Source organism: Camarhynchus parvulus, unplaced genomic scaffold, assembly GCF_901933205.1.
Source record: "Camarhynchus parvulus unplaced genomic scaffold, STF_HiC, whole genome shotgun sequence".
NCBI lineage: Eukaryota > Metazoa > Chordata > Aves > Passeriformes > Thraupidae > Camarhynchus > Camarhynchus parvulus.
Window position 1 is genome coordinate 142,777 of NW_022148457.1, and position 18,229 is coordinate 161,005.

At 61.8% G+C, this 18,229-nt stretch overlaps 2 protein-coding genes across 2 annotated transcripts in view; one reads left to right on the forward strand and one right to left on the reverse strand.

The window, feature by feature from the left end:
* Nucleotides 1-149: 149 nt before the first annotated feature.
* Nucleotides 150-2,834, reverse strand: LOC115916788 (protein PET100 homolog, mitochondrial). The gene is made up of 4 exons (XM_030970526.1): nucleotides 2,772-2,834; nucleotides 1,703-1,789; nucleotides 1,344-1,376; nucleotides 150-754 (listed from the first exon to the last, which is right to left on the reverse strand). The coding sequence occupies exons 1-4, from the start codon at nucleotides 2,796-2,798 to the stop codon at nucleotides 695-697; spliced, it is 207 nt and encodes a 68-aa protein (XP_030826386.1). The 5' UTR covers nucleotides 2,799-2,834; the 3' UTR covers nucleotides 150-694.
* A 183-nt stretch (nucleotides 2,835-3,017) lies between these two features.
* The window catches only part of XAB2 (XPA binding protein 2), a 33,952-nt gene continuing 18,740 nt past the window's right edge, over nucleotides 3,018-18,229 (forward strand). Inside the window, exons 1-11 of the mRNA XM_030970525.1 lie at nucleotides 3,018-3,242; nucleotides 4,668-4,705; nucleotides 5,066-5,187; nucleotides 5,399-5,429; nucleotides 6,964-7,087; nucleotides 10,126-10,323; nucleotides 13,176-13,310; nucleotides 13,983-14,015; nucleotides 14,196-14,292; nucleotides 16,258-16,367; nucleotides 16,429-16,468. Coding sequence (XP_030826385.1) covers nucleotides 3,024-3,242; nucleotides 4,668-4,705; nucleotides 5,066-5,187; nucleotides 5,399-5,429; nucleotides 6,964-7,087; nucleotides 10,126-10,323; nucleotides 13,176-13,310; nucleotides 13,983-14,015; nucleotides 14,196-14,292; nucleotides 16,258-16,367; nucleotides 16,429-16,468 — 1,147 coding nt within the window. The 5' untranslated portion in view covers nucleotides 3,018-3,023. The remainder of the gene's footprint in view (nucleotides 3,243-4,667; nucleotides 4,706-5,065; nucleotides 5,188-5,398; nucleotides 5,430-6,963; nucleotides 7,088-10,125; nucleotides 10,324-13,175; nucleotides 13,311-13,982; nucleotides 14,016-14,195; nucleotides 14,293-16,257; nucleotides 16,368-16,428; nucleotides 16,469-18,229) is intronic.

Here is an 18,229-nt window from a genome sequence, read left to right on the forward strand (position 1 = left end):
CCCCACTGTCACCACCGTGTCCCCTCTGTCACTGTCACCGTGTGCCCTCTGTCCGTGTCCCTGTCACCGCCACATGTCCCTCCACGTGTCCCTGCTGTCACCATGTCCCCTCTGTCACCGTGTCCCCACTGCAGAACCCTGTGTGTCCCACGGTGGCCGTGTGTCCCTGGTGTCACTGCCGTGTCCCCAGGTGTGTCCCACGGTGGCCGTGTGTCCCCGGTGTCACTGCCGTGTCCCCAGGTGTGTCCCTGGTGTCACTGCCATGTCCTACAGTGGCCATCTGTCCCTGGTGTCACTGCCGTGTTCCCAGGTGTGTCCCTGGTGTCACTGCCGTGTCCCATGGGTCACCGTGTCCTCGCTGGCACTGCTGTGTCCCCACAGTGGCCATCTGTCCCTGCTGTCACCGCCGTGTTCCCAGGTGGCTCTGTGTCCCCAGGTGTGTCCCTGGTGTCACTGCCATGTCCCACGGTGGCTGTGTCCCCAGGTGTGTCCCTGGTGTCACTGCCGTGTCCCCAGGTGTGTCCCATGGTGGCCGTGTGTCCCTGGTGTCACTGCCGTGTCCCCAGGTGGCTCTGTGTCCCCAGGTGTGTCCCTGGTGTCACTGCCGTGTCCCCAGGTGTGTCCCTGGTGTCACTGCCGTGTCCCCAGGTGGCTCTGTGTCCCCAGGTGTGTCCCTGGTGTCCCCGCTGTCCCCTCAGGCCTGCGTCCCCTTCCTGTCCCGCAGCCGCTGCTTCAGCTCAGCCATGGCCTGGCGCTGAGGGGACAGGGACAGTGACAGTGAGGGGACAGGGACAGTGACACAGGGACAGGGACAGTGACAATGAGGGGACAGTGACACAGGGACAGGGACACAGGGACAGAGACACAGGGACACAGGGACAGGGACAGTGACACAGGGACAGTGACACAGGGACAAGGACACAGGGACAGGGACAGTGACACAGGGACAGGGACAGTGACAGTGAGGGGACAGGGACACAGGGACAGGGACAGTGAGGGGACAAGGACACAGGGACAATGACACAGGGACAGGGACACAGGGACACAGGGACAGGGACACAGGGACACAGGGACAGGGACAGTGAGGGGACAGGGACACAGGGACAGTGCACACAGGGACAGTGACACAGGGACAGGGACACAGGGACAGGGACAGTGAGGGGACAGGGACACAGGGACACAGGAACAAGGACAGTGACACAGGGACAGGGACAGAAGGACAGTGACACAGGGATAGGGACATGGGGACAGCAGGGACATGAGAGCACATTGGGGACACATTGGGGACATTGAGAAGCACATGAGGGGACGCTGGGGACACATTGGGGACATCGGGGTCTCACCCGTTCCGGGGTGTCCGGTGGGAAAATCTCCCTCTGCAAAGAGAGCGCGTCAGGGGAGGGGACAGCGGGGACAGAGGGGTCCCAGATGTCCCTAGGGATGTCCCAGGTGTCCCCAGGTGTCCCCAGCCACCCCCAAGTGTCCCCAGGGGTGTCCCAGACGTGTCCCAGGTATCCCCAGGTGTCCCAGGGGTGTCCCCACATGTCCCTGCAGTGTCCCCAGGAGTGTCCCCAAGGTGTCCCTAATGTCCCCAGCCATCTCCAGCTGTCCCTGCAGCGTTCCCAGATTCCCCAGGTGTCCCCAGCCACCCCCAGGTGTGTCCCCAGGTGTGTCCCCAGGTGTCCCCAGGTGTCCCGCCCACCTTGCGGTCGATCACGTGACGCTGGAAGAGCTCGGCCTGGTTGGAGACCCAGAACACGGCCACGGGGAAGGACAGGTACAGGAACATCTGACAATGACACCTGTGTCACCTGAGTGTCACCTGTGTCCCACCTGTGTCACCTGAGTGTCACCCGTGTCCCACCTGTGTCCCCCATTCCTGCCCCGCCTCCCCTGCTCCTGTTCTCCCCCCCACTCTGTCATCCCCTCCCCTATTCCCGTTCCCATTTCCCCGTTCCAGTTCTCCAATTCCCGTTCTCTCCCGCCCATTCCCCTTCCCCCGTTCCTGTTCCCCCATTCCCATTATCCGTTATCCAGTTACCCCCCATTCCCCATTCCCCATTCCCATTCCCATCCCCATCCCCATCCCCATTCCTATTCCTGTTCCCATCCCCATTTCCATCCCCATTCCCCATTCCCCATTCCCCATCCCCCATTCCACCCACCCCATTCCCATCCCCGTCCCCCATTCCCCATTCCCATCCCCATTCCCATTCCCATTCCCCATTCCCCATTCCCATTCCCATTCCCCATTCCCCATTCCATCCCATTCCCCATTCCCCATTCCCCATTCCATTCCCATTCCCCATTCCCATCCTCCCATTCCCATTACCCATTCCCATCCCCATTCCCCATTCCCCATTTCCCCATTCCCATTCCCATTCCCCATTCCCCCCATTCCCCATTCCCCATTCCCCCATTTCCCATCCCCATTCCCCATCCCCATTCCCATTCCCCATTCCCCATTCCCCATTCCCATTATTCCCATCCCCATTCCCCATTCCCATTCCCCATTCCCATTCCCATTCCCCCCCATTCCCCCATTCCCCGTCCCCATTCCCCATCCCCATTCCCCTCCCCATTCCCCATTCCCCATTCCCATTCCCCATTCCCCATTCCCCATTCCCATCCCCATCCCCATTCCCCATCCCCATTCCCGTTCCCAATTCCCCATTCCCCATCCCCATTCCCATTCCCCATTATCCCAGTATCCCATTCCCCATTATCCCATTCCCCATTATCCCATTCCTGTTCTCCCGTTCCCCCCTCACCCTCAGGATCTCCAGCTTCACCCCCATGGCTCCTCCAGTCTCCCCGCACTTCCGCTTCCGCCAACCCCGCAACACCGCCAACCCCCATTGGCCGCACCTCCAGCACCGCCGCACTCTATTGGCTGATCGCCGCGCTGAGTGGGCGGAGCGAAACAGCGATTTGACCAATGAGAAGCGAGCGCGGGAAGGATGGGAAGCGGAGGCGCCGGAAGTGCGTGCGGCGCGCCGGAAGTGCGGGAGCGGCGCGGGGAAATGGCGGCGGCTGAGGCGGAGATGGCGGCGCGGGAGGAGCCGCCGGGAGCGGGCACGGGAGCGGGGCCCGGCCCGGAGCAGCGGCCGGGAGCCATGCAGGAGCCGGCAGCTATGGAGGAGCCCGCGCCGGGAGCGGGGCCGGCGGGGGAAGCGGGGCCCGCGGCGGTGGTGGCGGATCCCGGAGCGGGGCCGGGCCCGGAGCGGCCCGAGCTGTGCTTTGTGAGTGCGGGGCTGGCCCCTCGTGTCACCTCCTGTCACCTCGTGTCACCTCCTGTCACCTCCTGCCCGTTGCTGTCACCCCCTGTCCCCTCCTGGTCCCCCTTGCCAGCTCTTGTCCATTCCTGTCACCTCCTGTCCCTTCCTGTCACATTTTGTCACCTCCTGTCCACTCCTGTCACCTCCTGTCCCCTCCTGTCCATTCCTGTCACTCCTGTCACCCTCCCCTCCTGTCCATTCCTGTCCCCTCCTGTCACCTCCTGTCCCCTCCTGTCCTCTCCTGTCACATTTTGTCACCTCCTGTCACCTCCTGTCCCCTCCTTGTCCATTCCTGTCCCCTCCTGTCACCTTCTGCCCCCTTCTGTCCCCTCCTGTCACATTTTGTCCCGTCCCTGTCCCATCCCTGTCCCCTCTGCTGTCCCTGTCCCCATCCCCTCCCCCAGCCACATTTCTGTGGCCCTGTCCCTTGTCCCCATATCCCTGTCCCCTGTCCCCTCCTGTCCCCATTCCCTCCCCAGGCCCTTTGTCCCCAGCATTTCCCACGTCTGTGTCCCCTCTGTCCCCTCTGGTGTCCCCACCCCTGTCCTCGTGTCCCTGTCCCCATCCTTGTCCCCCTCCTGTCCCTGTCCCCTCCGGCTCTGTCACCTCCTGCTGGCACTCTGTGCTTTGCTCTGTGTCCCTGTCCCCTCTGTGTCCCTGTCCCCTCTGTCCCTGTCCCCATCCTTGTCCCCCTCCTGTCCCTGTCCCCTCTGTGTCCCTGTCCCCTTCCTGTCCCCTCTGTGTCCCGTGTCCCCTCTCTCTCTGTCACCGCTGGCTTCTGTCCCATCCCCTCCTCCCATCCTGTCCCCTGTGTCCCCTGTGTCCCCTGTATTCCCTGTGTCCCCTGTGTCCCCTGTGTCCCCTGGCTGTCCCCTGTGTCCCCTGTGTCCCCTGTGTCCCCTGAGCCCAGGAGGAAGCGCCCTGTGCTGTGTGTCCCCTGTCCCCATCCCTGTGTCCTGTTCTCTGTCCCTTGTCCCCTGTCCCCCCTGTCCTGTGTCCCCTGTCTCCTGTCCCCTGTCCTGTGTCCCTGTCTCTGTCCCATGTCCCTCCAGGAGGACGAGCAGGAGCTGTCCCCTGTCCCCAGAGGTGTCCCCTGACTGTCCCCAGTTGTCCCCAATGTCCCCCCAGGAGGAAGAGGAGGTGCAGCACGAGGAGGAGCTGTCCCCTCAGTGTCCCCAATGTCCCCTCAGTGTCCCCAATGTCCCCTCAGTGTCCCCACTGTCCCCAATGCAGGAGGAGAGGAGGTGCAGCACGAGGAGGAGCTGTCCCTGTGTGTGTCCCCAGTGTCCCCTCAGTGTCCCCAATGTCCCCAATGTCCCCCCAGGAGGAAGAGGAGGTGCAGCACGAGGAGGAGCTGTCCCCTCAGTGTCCCCAATGTCCCCAATGCAGGAGGAGGAGGAGGTGCAGCACGAGGAGGAGCTGTCCCTGTGTGTGTCCCCACTGTCCCCACTGTCCCCACTGTCCCCAATGTCCCCAATGTCCCCAATGTCCCCAATGTCCCCAATGCAGGAGGAGGAGGAGGTGCAGCACGAGGAGGAGCTGTCCCTGTGTGTGTCCCCAATGTCCCCAATGTCCCCCAATGTCCCTCAATGTCCCCAATGCAGGAGGAGGAGGAGGTGCAGCACGAGGAGGAGCTGTCCCTGTGTGTGTCCCCAATGTCCCCAATGTCCCCAATGTCCCCAATGTCCCCAATGCAGGAGGAGGAGGAGGTGCAGCACGAGGAGGAGCTGTCCCTGTGTGTGTCCCCAATGTCCCCAATGCCCCTGTCCCCAATGTCCCCAATGCAGGGGAGGAGGGGTGCAGCACGGGGAGGAGCTGCGGGGAACCACCTCGCGGGGGGTGGCCTCACACCTGGGGCGGCACACCGGGGCACCCGGCTACAACTACTACAGGAGCGGAGCTGCCGCAGGTAGGGCACCTGGGGGCAGGGCACACCTGGGCACACCTGGAAGCTGCGGTGCACGAGCTGGGGCGGCTGGGCACACCTGGGTGCATGGGCACACCTGGGGCACCTGGGATACCGCGGGTACACCTGGGGCACCTGGGGCGGCACACCTGGGCACACCTGGGTACACCTGGGCACACCTGGGGGCTGGGCACACCTGGGCACACGTGGGTACACCTGAGAGCGCTCAGGGAGCTGCCCGGCAGGTACGGGGCACCTGGGCACACTGGGCACACCTGGGCACACCTGGGTACACCTGGGGTACACCTGAGATACAGCTGCAGGCACTGGGGACCTGGGCACACCTGGGGCACCTGGGGGGGCATGGGCACACCTGGGCACACCTGGGCACACCTGGGCACACCTGAGAGCACTGAGGAGCTGCCGAGCTGCCCAGCAGGTACAGGGCACCTGGGGTACATGGGATACACCTGGGGGCATGGGCACACCTGGGTACACCTGAGGGAGCTGCCCGGCAGGTACGGGGCACATGGGGGGGCATGGGCACACCTGGGCACACCTGGGCACACCTGGGTACACCTGAGAGCCCTGAGAGGGAGCTGCCCGGCAGGTACGGGGGCATGGGCACACCTGGGGGGGCACCTGGGCACACCTGGGGCACACCTGGGGGGAGGTGCCCGGCAGGTACGGGGACACCGGGGGCACCTGGGGGGCATGGGGGGGGCTGGGGGGCACCTGGGATACACCTGGGGTACCTGAGGGCTCTGGAAATGCCCACCAGGGCACCTGGGGGGGCATGGGCACACCTGGGCACACCTGGGCACACCTGGGCACACCTGGGTACACCTGAGAGCGCTCAGGGAGCTGCCCGGCAGGTATGGGGGCACCTGGGATTCACCTGGGGGCACTGGGAGTACACCTGGGGCACCTGGGATACACTGGGGCCATTTGGGAGCACCTGGGATACACTTGTGGCAGGTGGTGACTGGGGTGTCAGGTGGCCCAGGTGACAGGTGTGACAGGGGTGTCAGTGACAGTGATGACAGGTGTGACAGGTGTGACAGGCGTGTCACCTGTGTCACCTGTGTCCCCAGTTCCAAGCTGTGGTACCAGTACCTGTGTCAGGTGTGACAGGGGTGTCAGTGACCGTGTGACAGGTGTGACAGGTGTACACGTGTCACCGTCACCTGTGTCCGCAGTTCCAAGCTGTGGTACCAGTACCTGCGGCAGGGCTGTCAGGGCTGTCAGGTGACACAGGTGACAGGTGACACTAATGACAGGTGTGTTCCCATCCCAGTTCCAAGGTGTGGTACCAGTACCTGTGGCAGGTGTGACAGGGGTGTCAGGGGTGTCAGTGACAGGTGTGCCAGGTGTGTCAGGTGTGTCACCTGTGTCCCCAGTTCCAAGCTGTGGTACCGGTACCTGCGGCAGGGCTGTCAGGGCTGTCAGGTGACACAGGTGACAGGTGACACTAATGACAGGTGTGTTCCCATCCCAGTTCCAAGCTGTGGTACCAGTACCTGTGACAGGTGTGACAGGGGTGTCAGGGGTGTCAGTGACAGGTGTGACAGGTGTGTCACCTGTGTCCCCAGTTACAAGCTGTGGTACCAGTACCTGCGGCAGGGCTATGAGGTGTGATAGGGGTGTCAGTGACAGGTGTGTCACCTGTGTCACCTGTGTCCCCAGTTCCAAGCTGTGTCCCAGTACCAAGCTGCGGGTACCAGCGGTGTCAGGGGTGACAGGGTGTCACCTGTGACAGGTGTGTCACCCTGTCCCCAGTTACAAGCTGTGGTACCAGTACCTGCGGCAGCGCCGGGCCCAGGTCAAAGGTCGCTGTCCCTCTGACCCCGCCTTCGAGGAGGCCAACGCCGTGCACGAGAGAGCGCTGGTGTTCATGCACAAGGTGGGCACACCTGGGGGACACCTGGGGACACCTGGGGACACATGGGGACACCTGGGGACACCTGGGGATGTGAGGGGCCAACGCCGTGCACGAGAGAGCGCTGGTGTTCATGCACAAGGTGGGCACACCTGGGGACATGGGGGACACCTGGGGACACATGGGACACCTGGGGGGACATCTGGGACACAGGGACACATGAGGGGACACCTGGGGACACTCGGGATACCTGGGGGGATACCTGGGGTGACACCTCAGGGGACATGGGACATCTGGGGGGACATGGGGACACTGGAGGGGACATGGGACACCTGGGGGCATGGGGGGACAGCTGGGGACATGGGACACCTGAGGGGATGTGGGACACCTGGGGGGACACCTGGGGGGACATGGAGACAGCTGGGACACCTGGGGACAGCTGGGGGGACATCAGGGACACATGGGAACATGGGAACCTGGGGACACTGGGGGTTATCGGGGGGGACACCTGGGGGGACATGGGGACACCTGGGACACCAGGGGGGACACCTGGGACACCTTGTGACATGGGGACACATGGGGACACCTGGGGACCTCGGACCCCTGGGGACATGGCAGGGTGGGGTTGGGGGTGTGGGGACGTGGGGGACACTCGGGACACAAAGGGACACGAGTGGGACGTGGGGACATGGCACGGGGACACAGAGGGGATACACGAAGGGGGATGTGGGGACACGGGTGACACATGGGGGACACGAGTGGGACGTGGGGACATGGTACGGGGACACAGAGGGGACACGAATGGGACGTGGGGACATGGCACGGGGACACAGAGGGGACAGAATGGGCACAGTGGGGACATGGCAGGGGACACAGAGGGACACATGGGTGCGTGGGGACACTGGCAGGGGACACAGGGGGACACGAATGGGACGATGGGACATGGCGGGGACAGGGATGGGATACAGGAGATCACAGAGGGGATGTGGGGACACGAGTGACACATGGGGGACACGAGTGGGACACGGGGCAGGGAGGTGATGAGGGAGGTGACATGGGGATGTGAGGACACAGGTGATGAGGACATGGAGGGGACATGGGGACGTGAGGACACAGGTGATGGGGACATGGGGACATGGGACACAGGTGATGGGGACAGAGGGAATACAAGGGGCATATGGGGACACGGGACAGGTAGGTGACAGGGACATAGAGGGGACATTGGGACAGGAGTGACACATGGGGGACACGAATGGGACACAGGGCAGGGAGGTGATGAGGACACAGAGGGGACACGGGGACACGAGTGGGGCATGGGGACACAGGTTACAGGTGATGGGGACACAGGGCATGGGGACACAGGGGACACGGGGTATGGGGACATGAGGGCACAGGTAATGGGGACATAGAGGGGACATGGGGGCATGAGTGGCACACGGGGACACAAGTGGGATATGGGGACATGGGACAGGGAGGTGACAGGGACATTGAGGAGACATGGGGACAGGAGTGGCACGTGGGGACACGGGATACAGGGGATCACAGAGGGGACCTGGGGACACGAGTGGCGCATGGGGGACACGAAGTGGGACACAGGGCAGGGTCGCGATGAGGACATAGAGGGGACATGGGGACATGGGACACAGGTGATGGAGAGGGGACATGGGGACACGGGACACAGGTAATGGGGACATAGAGGGGACATGGGACACAGGTAATGGGGACAGAGGGGACATGGGACACAGGTGATGGAGATAGAGGGGATACAAGTGGGATATGGGGACATAGGACAGGTAGGTGACAGGGACATAGAGGGGACATGGGGACAGGAGGGGGACATGGAGGGAACAAGGGGAGGGGCACAGGGGACACGAGGGGCAAAGGTGACACGGGGTTAGGGGACATGGACACGGGGGACATGGGACACAGGGGACATGGGACACAGGGGAGGGGACATGGGACACAGGGGACATGGGACACAGGGGACATGGGACACAGGGGACAGGGGACACAGGGCACAGGGGACACGGGCTTTGGGGACACAGGGAGGACACTGCCACCCTGGGGTGGCTCTGGCCCCTCCTGGACACCGGATCACAGCTGAGCAGGGCAGGGTCACTGCGGTCCACTGTGTCCCCATGTCCCTGATGTCCCCATTGCTGTCCCCAGATGCCGCGGATCTGGCTGGATTACTGCCACTTCCTGTCCCCAATGTCCCCAGAGTCCCCAGTGTCCCCAATGTCTCCAGTATCCCTGAATGTCCTGAGGGTCCCCATGTCCCCTGGCTGTCCCCAATGTCCTTGATGTCCCCTGGCTGTCCCTGATGTCCCCCATGTCCCCAGATGCCGCGGATCTGGCTGGATTACTGCCAGTTCCTGGCTGAGCAGGGCCGTGTCACTGTGTCCCCATTGATGTCCCCAATGTCCCCAATGTCCCCATTAATGTCCCCAATGTCCCCAGTGTCCCTAATGTCCCCTGGCTGTCCCTGATGTCCCCATTAATGTCCCCAATGTCCCCTGTCCCCAGATGCCGCGGATCTGGCTGGATTACTGCCAGTTCCTGGCTGAGCAGGGCCGTGTCACTGTGTCCCCATTGATGTCCCCAATGTCCCGCATTAATACCAATGTCCCTGTCCCTAATGTCCCCCATGTCCCAATGTCCCCATTAATGTCCCCAGTGTCCCCATTGGTGTCCCCAGATGCCACGGATCTGGCTGGATTACTGCCAGTTCCTGTCCCCAGTGTCCCCCATGTCCCAATGTCCCCGATGTCCCCAATGTCCCCATTAATGTCCCCATTGGTGTCCCCAGATGCCGCGGATCTGGCTGGATTACTGCCAGTTCCTGTCCCCAGTGTCCCCCATGTCCCAATGTCACTGTGTCCCATCAAGTGTCCCTGATGTCCCCTTAATGTCCCCGTGTCCCCAGATGCCGCGGATCTGGCTGGATTACTGCCAGTTCCTGTCCCCAGTGTCCCCCATGTCCCAATGTCCCCGATGTCCCCATTAATGTCCCCAGTGTCCCCAATGTCCCATTAATGCAATGTCCCCATTGGTGTCCCCAGATGCCGCGGATCTGGCTGGATTACTGCCAGTTCCTGGCCGAGCAGGGCCGCATCACGCGCACGCGCCGCACGTTTGACCGGGCGCTGCGGGCGCTGCCCATCACGCAGCACCGGCGCCTCTGGCCGCCCTACCTGAGCTTCGTGCGGCGCCACCCGCTGCCCGAGACCGCCGTGCGCGTCTTCAGACGGTTCCTCAAGGTATGGCACACCTGGGCACACCTGGGCACACCTGGGGACGCACCCACGCACACCTGGGCACACCTGGGCACACCTGGGGACGCACCCACACACACACCTGGGCACACTCAGACAATCCCCCTGCCCGAGACCGTCATGCGCGTCTTCAGACGGTTCCTCAAGGTATGGCACATCTGGGGACACCTGGGGCACGCATCTGGGCACACCTGGGGGCACCTGGGGGAATGGGGGCACACCTGGGCACACACCCACACACACCTGCTGCCCAAGACCGCCGTGCGCGTCTTCAGGAGGTTCCTCAAGGTATGGCACACCTGGGCACACCTGGGGGCACACCTGGGCACACTCACACACACACCTGGGCATACACACACTCCTGGGCACACACACACACACCCACCCGCTGCCCGAGACCGCCGTGCGCGTCTTCAGACGGTTCCTCAAGGTATGGCACACCTGGGGGCACCTGGGGACACACACACACCTGGGGGAATGGGGGCACACCTGGGCACTCACACACACCTGGGCACTCACACCCACCCGCTGCCCGAGACTGCCGTGCGCATCTTCAGACGGTTCCTCAAGGTATGGCACACCTGGGGGACACCTGGGGACACACACACACCTGGGGGAATGGGGGCACACCTGGGCACACCTGGGCACACACACACACACCTGGGCACACACACACACACACCTGCTGCCCGAGACTGCCGTGCGCATCTTCAGACGGTTCCTCAAGGTATGGCACACCTGGGCACACCTGGGGACGCACCCACACACACCTGGGCACACTCAGACACACACCTGGGCACACCTGGGCACACACACACACACCCACCCGCTGCCCGAGACCGCCGTGCGCGTCTTCAGGAGGTTCCTCAAGGTATGGCACACCTGGGCACACCTGGGGGCACCTGGGGGCACACCTGGGCACACACACACACCTGGGGAATGGGGGCACACCTGGGCACACACACACACCTGGGGGAATGGGGGCACACCTGGGCACTCACACACACCTGGGCACTCACACACACCCGCTGCCCGAGACTGCCGTGCGCGTCTTCAGACGGTTCCTCGAGGTATGGCACACCTGGGCACACCTGGGGGAATGGGGGTACACCTGGGCACACGCACACACCCCCCCTGCCCGAGATCACTGTGCACATCTTCAGGAGGTTCCTCAAGGTATGGCACACCTGGGCACACCTGGGCACACCTGGGGACACGAGGACACCAGGGCACAGGGACACAAGTGGCACTGTAGCCTTGGGGTGATGGTTGGTCACCTGGGTGTGCAGGTGACACTGAGAGGTTCAGGTGACTCAGGTGACACACAGGTGACACAGGTGTCCCTCTGTCCTCAGCTGTGCCCAGAGGAAGCAGAGCAGTACGTGGGGGCTCAGGTGGGGTTCAGGTGACACAGGTGACATTGCTGTCCCCATTGTCCCCAGTTATGCCCCGAGGAGGCCGAGCAGTACGGGGGGACTCAAGGTGGGCTTCAGGTGACCCTCAGGTGACCCTCAGGTGACAGTCCAGTGACACCATTGTCCCGCGTTGTCCCCAGCTTTGCCCTGAGGAGGCCGAGCAGTATCTGGGGGTTCCAGTGGGGTTCAGGTGACACTCAGGTGACACAGGTGACATTGTTGTCCCCTCTGTCCCCAGCTGTGCCCAGAAGAAGCCGAGCAGTACGTGGGGGCTCCGGTGACACACAGGTGACACCCAGGTGTCCCCATTGTCCCCATTGTCCCTAGCTGTGCCCAGAAGAAGCAGAGCAGTATGTGGGGCTTCAGATGGGGTTCAGGTGACACTCAGGTGACACTCAGGTGACATTGCTGTCCCCAGCTGTGTCCTGAGGAAGCCGAGCAGTACAGGGGGGCTCAGATGAGGTTCAGGTGACACAGGTGGGGTTCAGGTGACACTCAGGTGACATTGCTGTCCCCAGCTGTGTCCTGAGGAAGCCGAGCAGTACGTGGGGGTTCAGGTGACACTCAGGTGACACTCAGGTGACATTGCTGTCCCCAGCTGTGTCCTGAGGAAGCCGAGCAGTACGTGGGGGCTCAGGTGAGGTTCAGGTGACACACAGGTGACACTCAGGTGACATTGCTGTCCCCAGCTGTGTCCCGAGGAAGCCGAGCAGTACGTGGGGGCTCAGGTGACACCCAGGTGACACTCAGGTGACACTCAGGTGACATAGGTGTCCCAGTGTGTCCCCAGCGAGCCGCAGAGGAGGCCGATGAGGTCAGGCACGGTGGGGTTCAGGTGACACTCAGGTGACACAGGTGTCCCTCTGTCCCCAGTTATGCCCAGAGGAGGCCGAGCAGTACATGGGGGCTCAGGTGACACTCAGGTGACACTCAGGTGACACAGATGGGGTTCAGGTGACACTCAGGTGACACTCAGGTGACACTCAGGTGACACAGATGGGGTTCAGGTGACACTGTTGTCACCTCTGTCCCCAGCTGTGCCCCGAGGAGGCCGAGCAGTACGTGGGGGTTCAGGTGACACAGGTGGGGTTCAGATGAGGTTCAGGTGACACAGGGGTTCAGATGAGGTTCAGGTGACACAGGTGACACACAGGTGACACTCACGTGACACAGATGGGGTTCAGGTGACACAGGTGACACAGGTGACACTCAGGTGACACAGGTGGGGTTCAGGTGACACAGGTGGGGTTCAGATGAGGTTCAGGTGACACACAGGTGACACACAGGTGAACACAGGTGACACAGGTGACACTCAGTCCACAGGTGGCGCCAGAGGAGACGGTGGGGTTCAGATGAGGTTCAGGTGACACAGGTGACAAACAGGTGACACTCAGGTGACACTGTTGTCCCCTCTGTCCCCAGCTGTGCCCCGAGGAGGCCGAGCAGTACGTGTCCTACCTGCGCTCCGTGGGCCGCCTGGACGAGGCTGCGCAGGTGCTGGCCCGGCTGGTGAACGACGAGCGCTGCGTGTCCCGCCAGGGCAAGTCCAACTACCAGGTGGGCACCGGGGGGGCACCCGGGGTACCTGGGCACACCTGGGGTGGCACCTGGGGGGGGCACCTGGGCACACCTTGGGTACCTGGGGGGGCACCTGGGGTGTACCCGGGGTACCTGGGGGGGCACCTGGGCACACCTGGGGGGCACCAGGGGGGCACCTGGGGGGTACACGGGGTACCTGGGGGGGCACCTGGGGGTACCTGGGGTACCTGGGGGGCACCTGGGCACACCTGGGGGCACCTGGCATACCTGGGCACACCTGGGGGCATCTGGGGGCTACCTGGGGGGGCACCTGGGGACACCTGGGCACACCTGGGGGCACCTGGGGGTATTTGGGGGCATTTCAGGATGTATTGGGGGTACTTGGGGGGCTTCTGCACACAGGTTTGTTGTCAGCCTGGCGGTAGCTGGGGGACAGCTGCGCAGCACCTGGGGGATGGATTTGGGGCAGATTTGGGGCAGTTTTAGGGTTTCTCACACAGGTTTTTTGTCAGTTATGGCAGGAGCTTATGTGGGGATCCCTGGGGGGACTTGGGGGTATTTGGATCAATAACCGGTTTTTCCCCACCTGGGGAGCGCGACCTGCGGCCCAGCACCCTGGGATGGCACTTGGGGGCAGTTTTAGGGTGGATTTGGGGCGGATTTGGGGTTTCTAACCCCATTTTTTGTCAGTTATGGCAGGAGCTGTGCGAGCTGCTGTCCCAGCACCCCGGGGATGGATTTGGGGCAGTTTTAGGGTGGATTTGGGGCGGATTTGGGGTTTCTAACCCCATTTTTGTAGTTAGGGCAGGAGGCACACTGGGGGTAGCTGTGCCCGGGGAGGATTAGGGGGCATTTTGTGGATTTGGGGCGTACTTGGGTTTACCATTTTGGGGGTTATGGCAGGAGCTGGGCACAGCTGGGGGGCCCAGGGGGCACCCGGGGGCCCACGGGGACCTCGGGGGGCACCTGGGGTACCTGCGGGCCGCCTGGGGCCCGGCGGGTACCTGGGGGCACCTGGGGGTACCTGGGGGGGCACCTGGGGGGTAGCTGGGGGGGGGCACACTGGGAGTACCTGGACACACCTGAGGGGCACACCTGGGGACACCTGGGGATATCGGGAGGGAGTGACACACTGGGACAAATTGACAGACTTAGAGATTGACACAGCTGAGTTTTTGACACGCCTGGAGGAGGTGACACACCTGGCACCCGGGGATACATTTGGGACAGATTTAGGACACGTGGATAGAGTGACACACTTGGGACTAACTGACACATTTTGGAAGTTATGGACACAGCTGGGAGCGGTGCCACACCTGGGACAGACGTGACACACCTGGGACGGAGGGGCATCACCTGGGACAGCCTGACACACCCGGAGGCGGGGCCACTCTGGGGGCCGGGCAACTGACACACGTGGGCGCGACTGACACACCTGGAGAAGGTGACACACCTGGGGACACCTGGGGACACCGGGGGGGACACACCTGGGACAGACTGACACACCTGGGACAGACTGACACACCTGGACAGACTGACACACCTGGAGAAGGTGACACACCTGGGGACACCTGGGGACACCGGGGGGGACACACCTGGGACAGACTGACACACCTGGGACAAACTGACACACCTGGGACAGACTGACACAGCTGGGACAAACTGACACAGCTGGACAAACTGACACACCTGGAGAAGGTGACACACCTGGGGACAGCCTGGCACACCTGGGAGGGAGTGACACACCTGGGACAAACTGACACACCTGGACAGACTGACACACCTGGGGACAGACTGACACACCTGGGGGCAGACTGACACACCTGGAGAAGGTGACACACCTGGGGACAGCTGGGGGCACACCTGGGGGGGACACACCTGGGACAGACTGACACACCTGGGCACAGACTGACACACCTGGGAGGGAGTGACACACCTGGGACAGACTGACACACCTGGGACAGACTGACACACCTGGAACAGACTGACGTACCTGGGACAGACTGACACACCTGGGGACAAACTGACACACCTGGGGACAAACTGACACACCTGGGAGGGAGTGACACACCTGGGACAGACTGACACACCTGGGACAGACTGACACACCTGGAACAGACGACACACCTGGGACAAACTGACACACCTGGGGACAAACTGACACACCTGGGAGGGAGTGACACACCTGGGACAGACTGACACACCTGGGACAAACTGACACACCTGGAACAGACTGACACACCTGGAGAAGGTGACACTGCTGGGCACCCCCAAAATCCACCCAGACCCCATCAGGGCACCCCAAAAACACCTGGGGTCACCAAAACCCCCCCAGGCACCCCCTGGGACTCCCCCCAAAATCCACCTGGAACCCCAAAATCCACCCAGACACCCCAAAATCCACCTGGGGCATCCTAAAATCACCTGGGAACCCCAAAAACACCTGCGACCCCAAAATCCACCCAGACACCCCAAAATCCACCTGGGGCATCCTAAAATCACCTGGGAACCCCAAAAACCACCTGGAGTCACCAAAACCCCCCCAGGCACCTCCTGGGACCTCCCCCAAAATCCACCTGGAGCCCCAAAATTCCACCTGGGAACCCCAAAAACACCTGGAACCCCCAAATCCACCCAGACACCCCAAAATCCACCTGGGGCATCCTAAAATCACCTGGGGCGCCCCAAAATCCATCCGGGGCATCCCAAAATTCCACCCTGACACCCCAAAAACACCTGGGAACCCCAAAAAGACTTTTAGCCCCCAGTTTTATCCTGTTCCGGGCCCAGGATGTCTATGAGGAAGCAGTCCAGACTATGATGCCCCCATTAACCCTTTAACCCCCGTTTTTATCCCGTTTTTATCCCGTTCCAGACCTGGGATATGTAAGAGGAAGCCGTGCAGGCAGTGATGACCCCATTAACCCTTTAACTCTTTCCCGTTTTGCGTTTTGTCCCGTTCCAGACTCTGGAGGCCGTGCAGGCAATGATGGCCCCATTAACCCTGTAACCCCCGGTTTTGTCCCGTTCCAGGCCCGGGACGTGTACGAGGAGGCCGTGCAGACGGTGATGACGGTTCGGGATTTCACGCAGGTGTTCGACAGCTACGCGCGCTTCGAGGAGAAGGCCGTGACGCCCGCTGGACACGCAGGCCCAGCTGGGACAGGGCCAGGACGGTGAGAAATGCCCCAAAAACCGGGGAGAAACCCCAAAAATGGGCAGGCGCAGCTGGGACAGGGCCAGGACGGTGAGAAATGCCCCAAAAACGGGGGAAACACCCCAAAAACGGGGGAGAAACCCCAAAAATGGGCAGGCACAGCTGGGACAGGGCCAGGACAGTGAGAGAGACCCTAAAAATGGGGGAAAAACCCCAAAAATGGGCAGGGAAAACCAAAATGGGGGAAAAACCCCAAAAATGGGCAGGCACAGCTGGGACAGGACCAGGACGGTGAGAGGGACCCCAAAAACGGGGGAGAAACCCCAAAAATGGGCAGGAAAACCCAAAATGGGCAGGAAACCCCAAAAATGGGGGGGAAACACCAAAAACGGGCAGGGAACCCCAAAAATGGGCAGGGACAGCTGGGACAGGGCCAGGATGGCGAGACACGCCCCAAAAACCGGGGAAACACCCCAAAAACGGGCAGGGAAACCAAAAATGGGCAGGGACAGCTGGGACAGGGATGGGACGGTGAGAGAGACCCCAAAAATGGGGAGGGAACACCAAAAATGGGGGAGAAACCCCCAAAATGCGGGGGAAACCCCAAAAATGGGGGAGAAACCCCCAAAACGGGCAGGGAATCCCAAAACAGACAAGGCACCACAGAAAAGGGGAAGGGACCCTAAAAAACAGGCAGGGACAGCTGGGACAGGGCCAGGACAGTGAGAGAGACCCCAAAAATGGGGGAAAACCCCCAAAAATGGGCAGGCACAGCTGGGACGGGACCAGGACAGTGAGAGAGACCCTAAAAATGGGGGAAAAACCCCAAAAATGGGCAGGGAAACCAAAAATGGGGGAGAAACCCCAAAATTGGGCAGGGACAGCTGGGACAGGACCAGGACGGTGAGAGGGACCCCAAAAACGGGGGAGAAATCCCAAAAATGGGCAGGAAAACCCAAAATGGGCAGGAAACCCCAAAAATGTGGGGGAAACACCAAAAACGGGCAGGGAACCCCAAAAATGGGCAGGCACAGCTGGGACAGGGCCAGGATGGCGAGAAACGCCCCAAAAACGGGGGAGAAGCCCCAAAAACCGGGGAGAAACCCCAAAAATGGGCAGGGACAGATGGGACAGGGCCAGGACAGTGAGAGAGACCTCAAAAATGGGGGAAAAACCCCAAAAATGTGGGGGAAATCCCAAAAATGGGCAGGGAAACCAAAAATGGGCAGGGACAGTTGGGACAGGGCCAGGATGGTGAGAAATGCCCCAAAAATGGGGGACAACCCCAAAAATCGGCAGGCACAGCTGGGATGGGGCCAGGACGGTGAGAGGGACCCCAAAAACGGGGGAGAAACCCCAAAAATGGGCAGGGACAGATGGGACAGGGCCAGGACAGTGAGAGAGACCCCAAAAATGGGGGAGAAACCCCAAAAATGGGGGAGAAACCCCAAAAATGGGCAGGGAACCCCAGAAATGGGCAGGAAACCCCAAAAATGGGGGAGAAACCCCCAAAACGGGCAGGGAATCCCAAAACAGACAAGGCACCACAGAAAAGGGGAAGGGACCCTAAAAAACAGGCAGGGACAGCTGGGACAGGGCCAGGACGGTGAGAGAGACCCCAAAAATGGGGGAAACACCCCAAAAATGGGGGAAACACCCCAAAAATGGGCAGGGAAACCAAAATTGGGGGAGAAACCCCAAAAATGGGCAGGGAAACCAAAATTGGGCAGGGACAGCTGGGACAGGGCCAGGACGGTGAGAAATGCCCCAAAAATGGGGG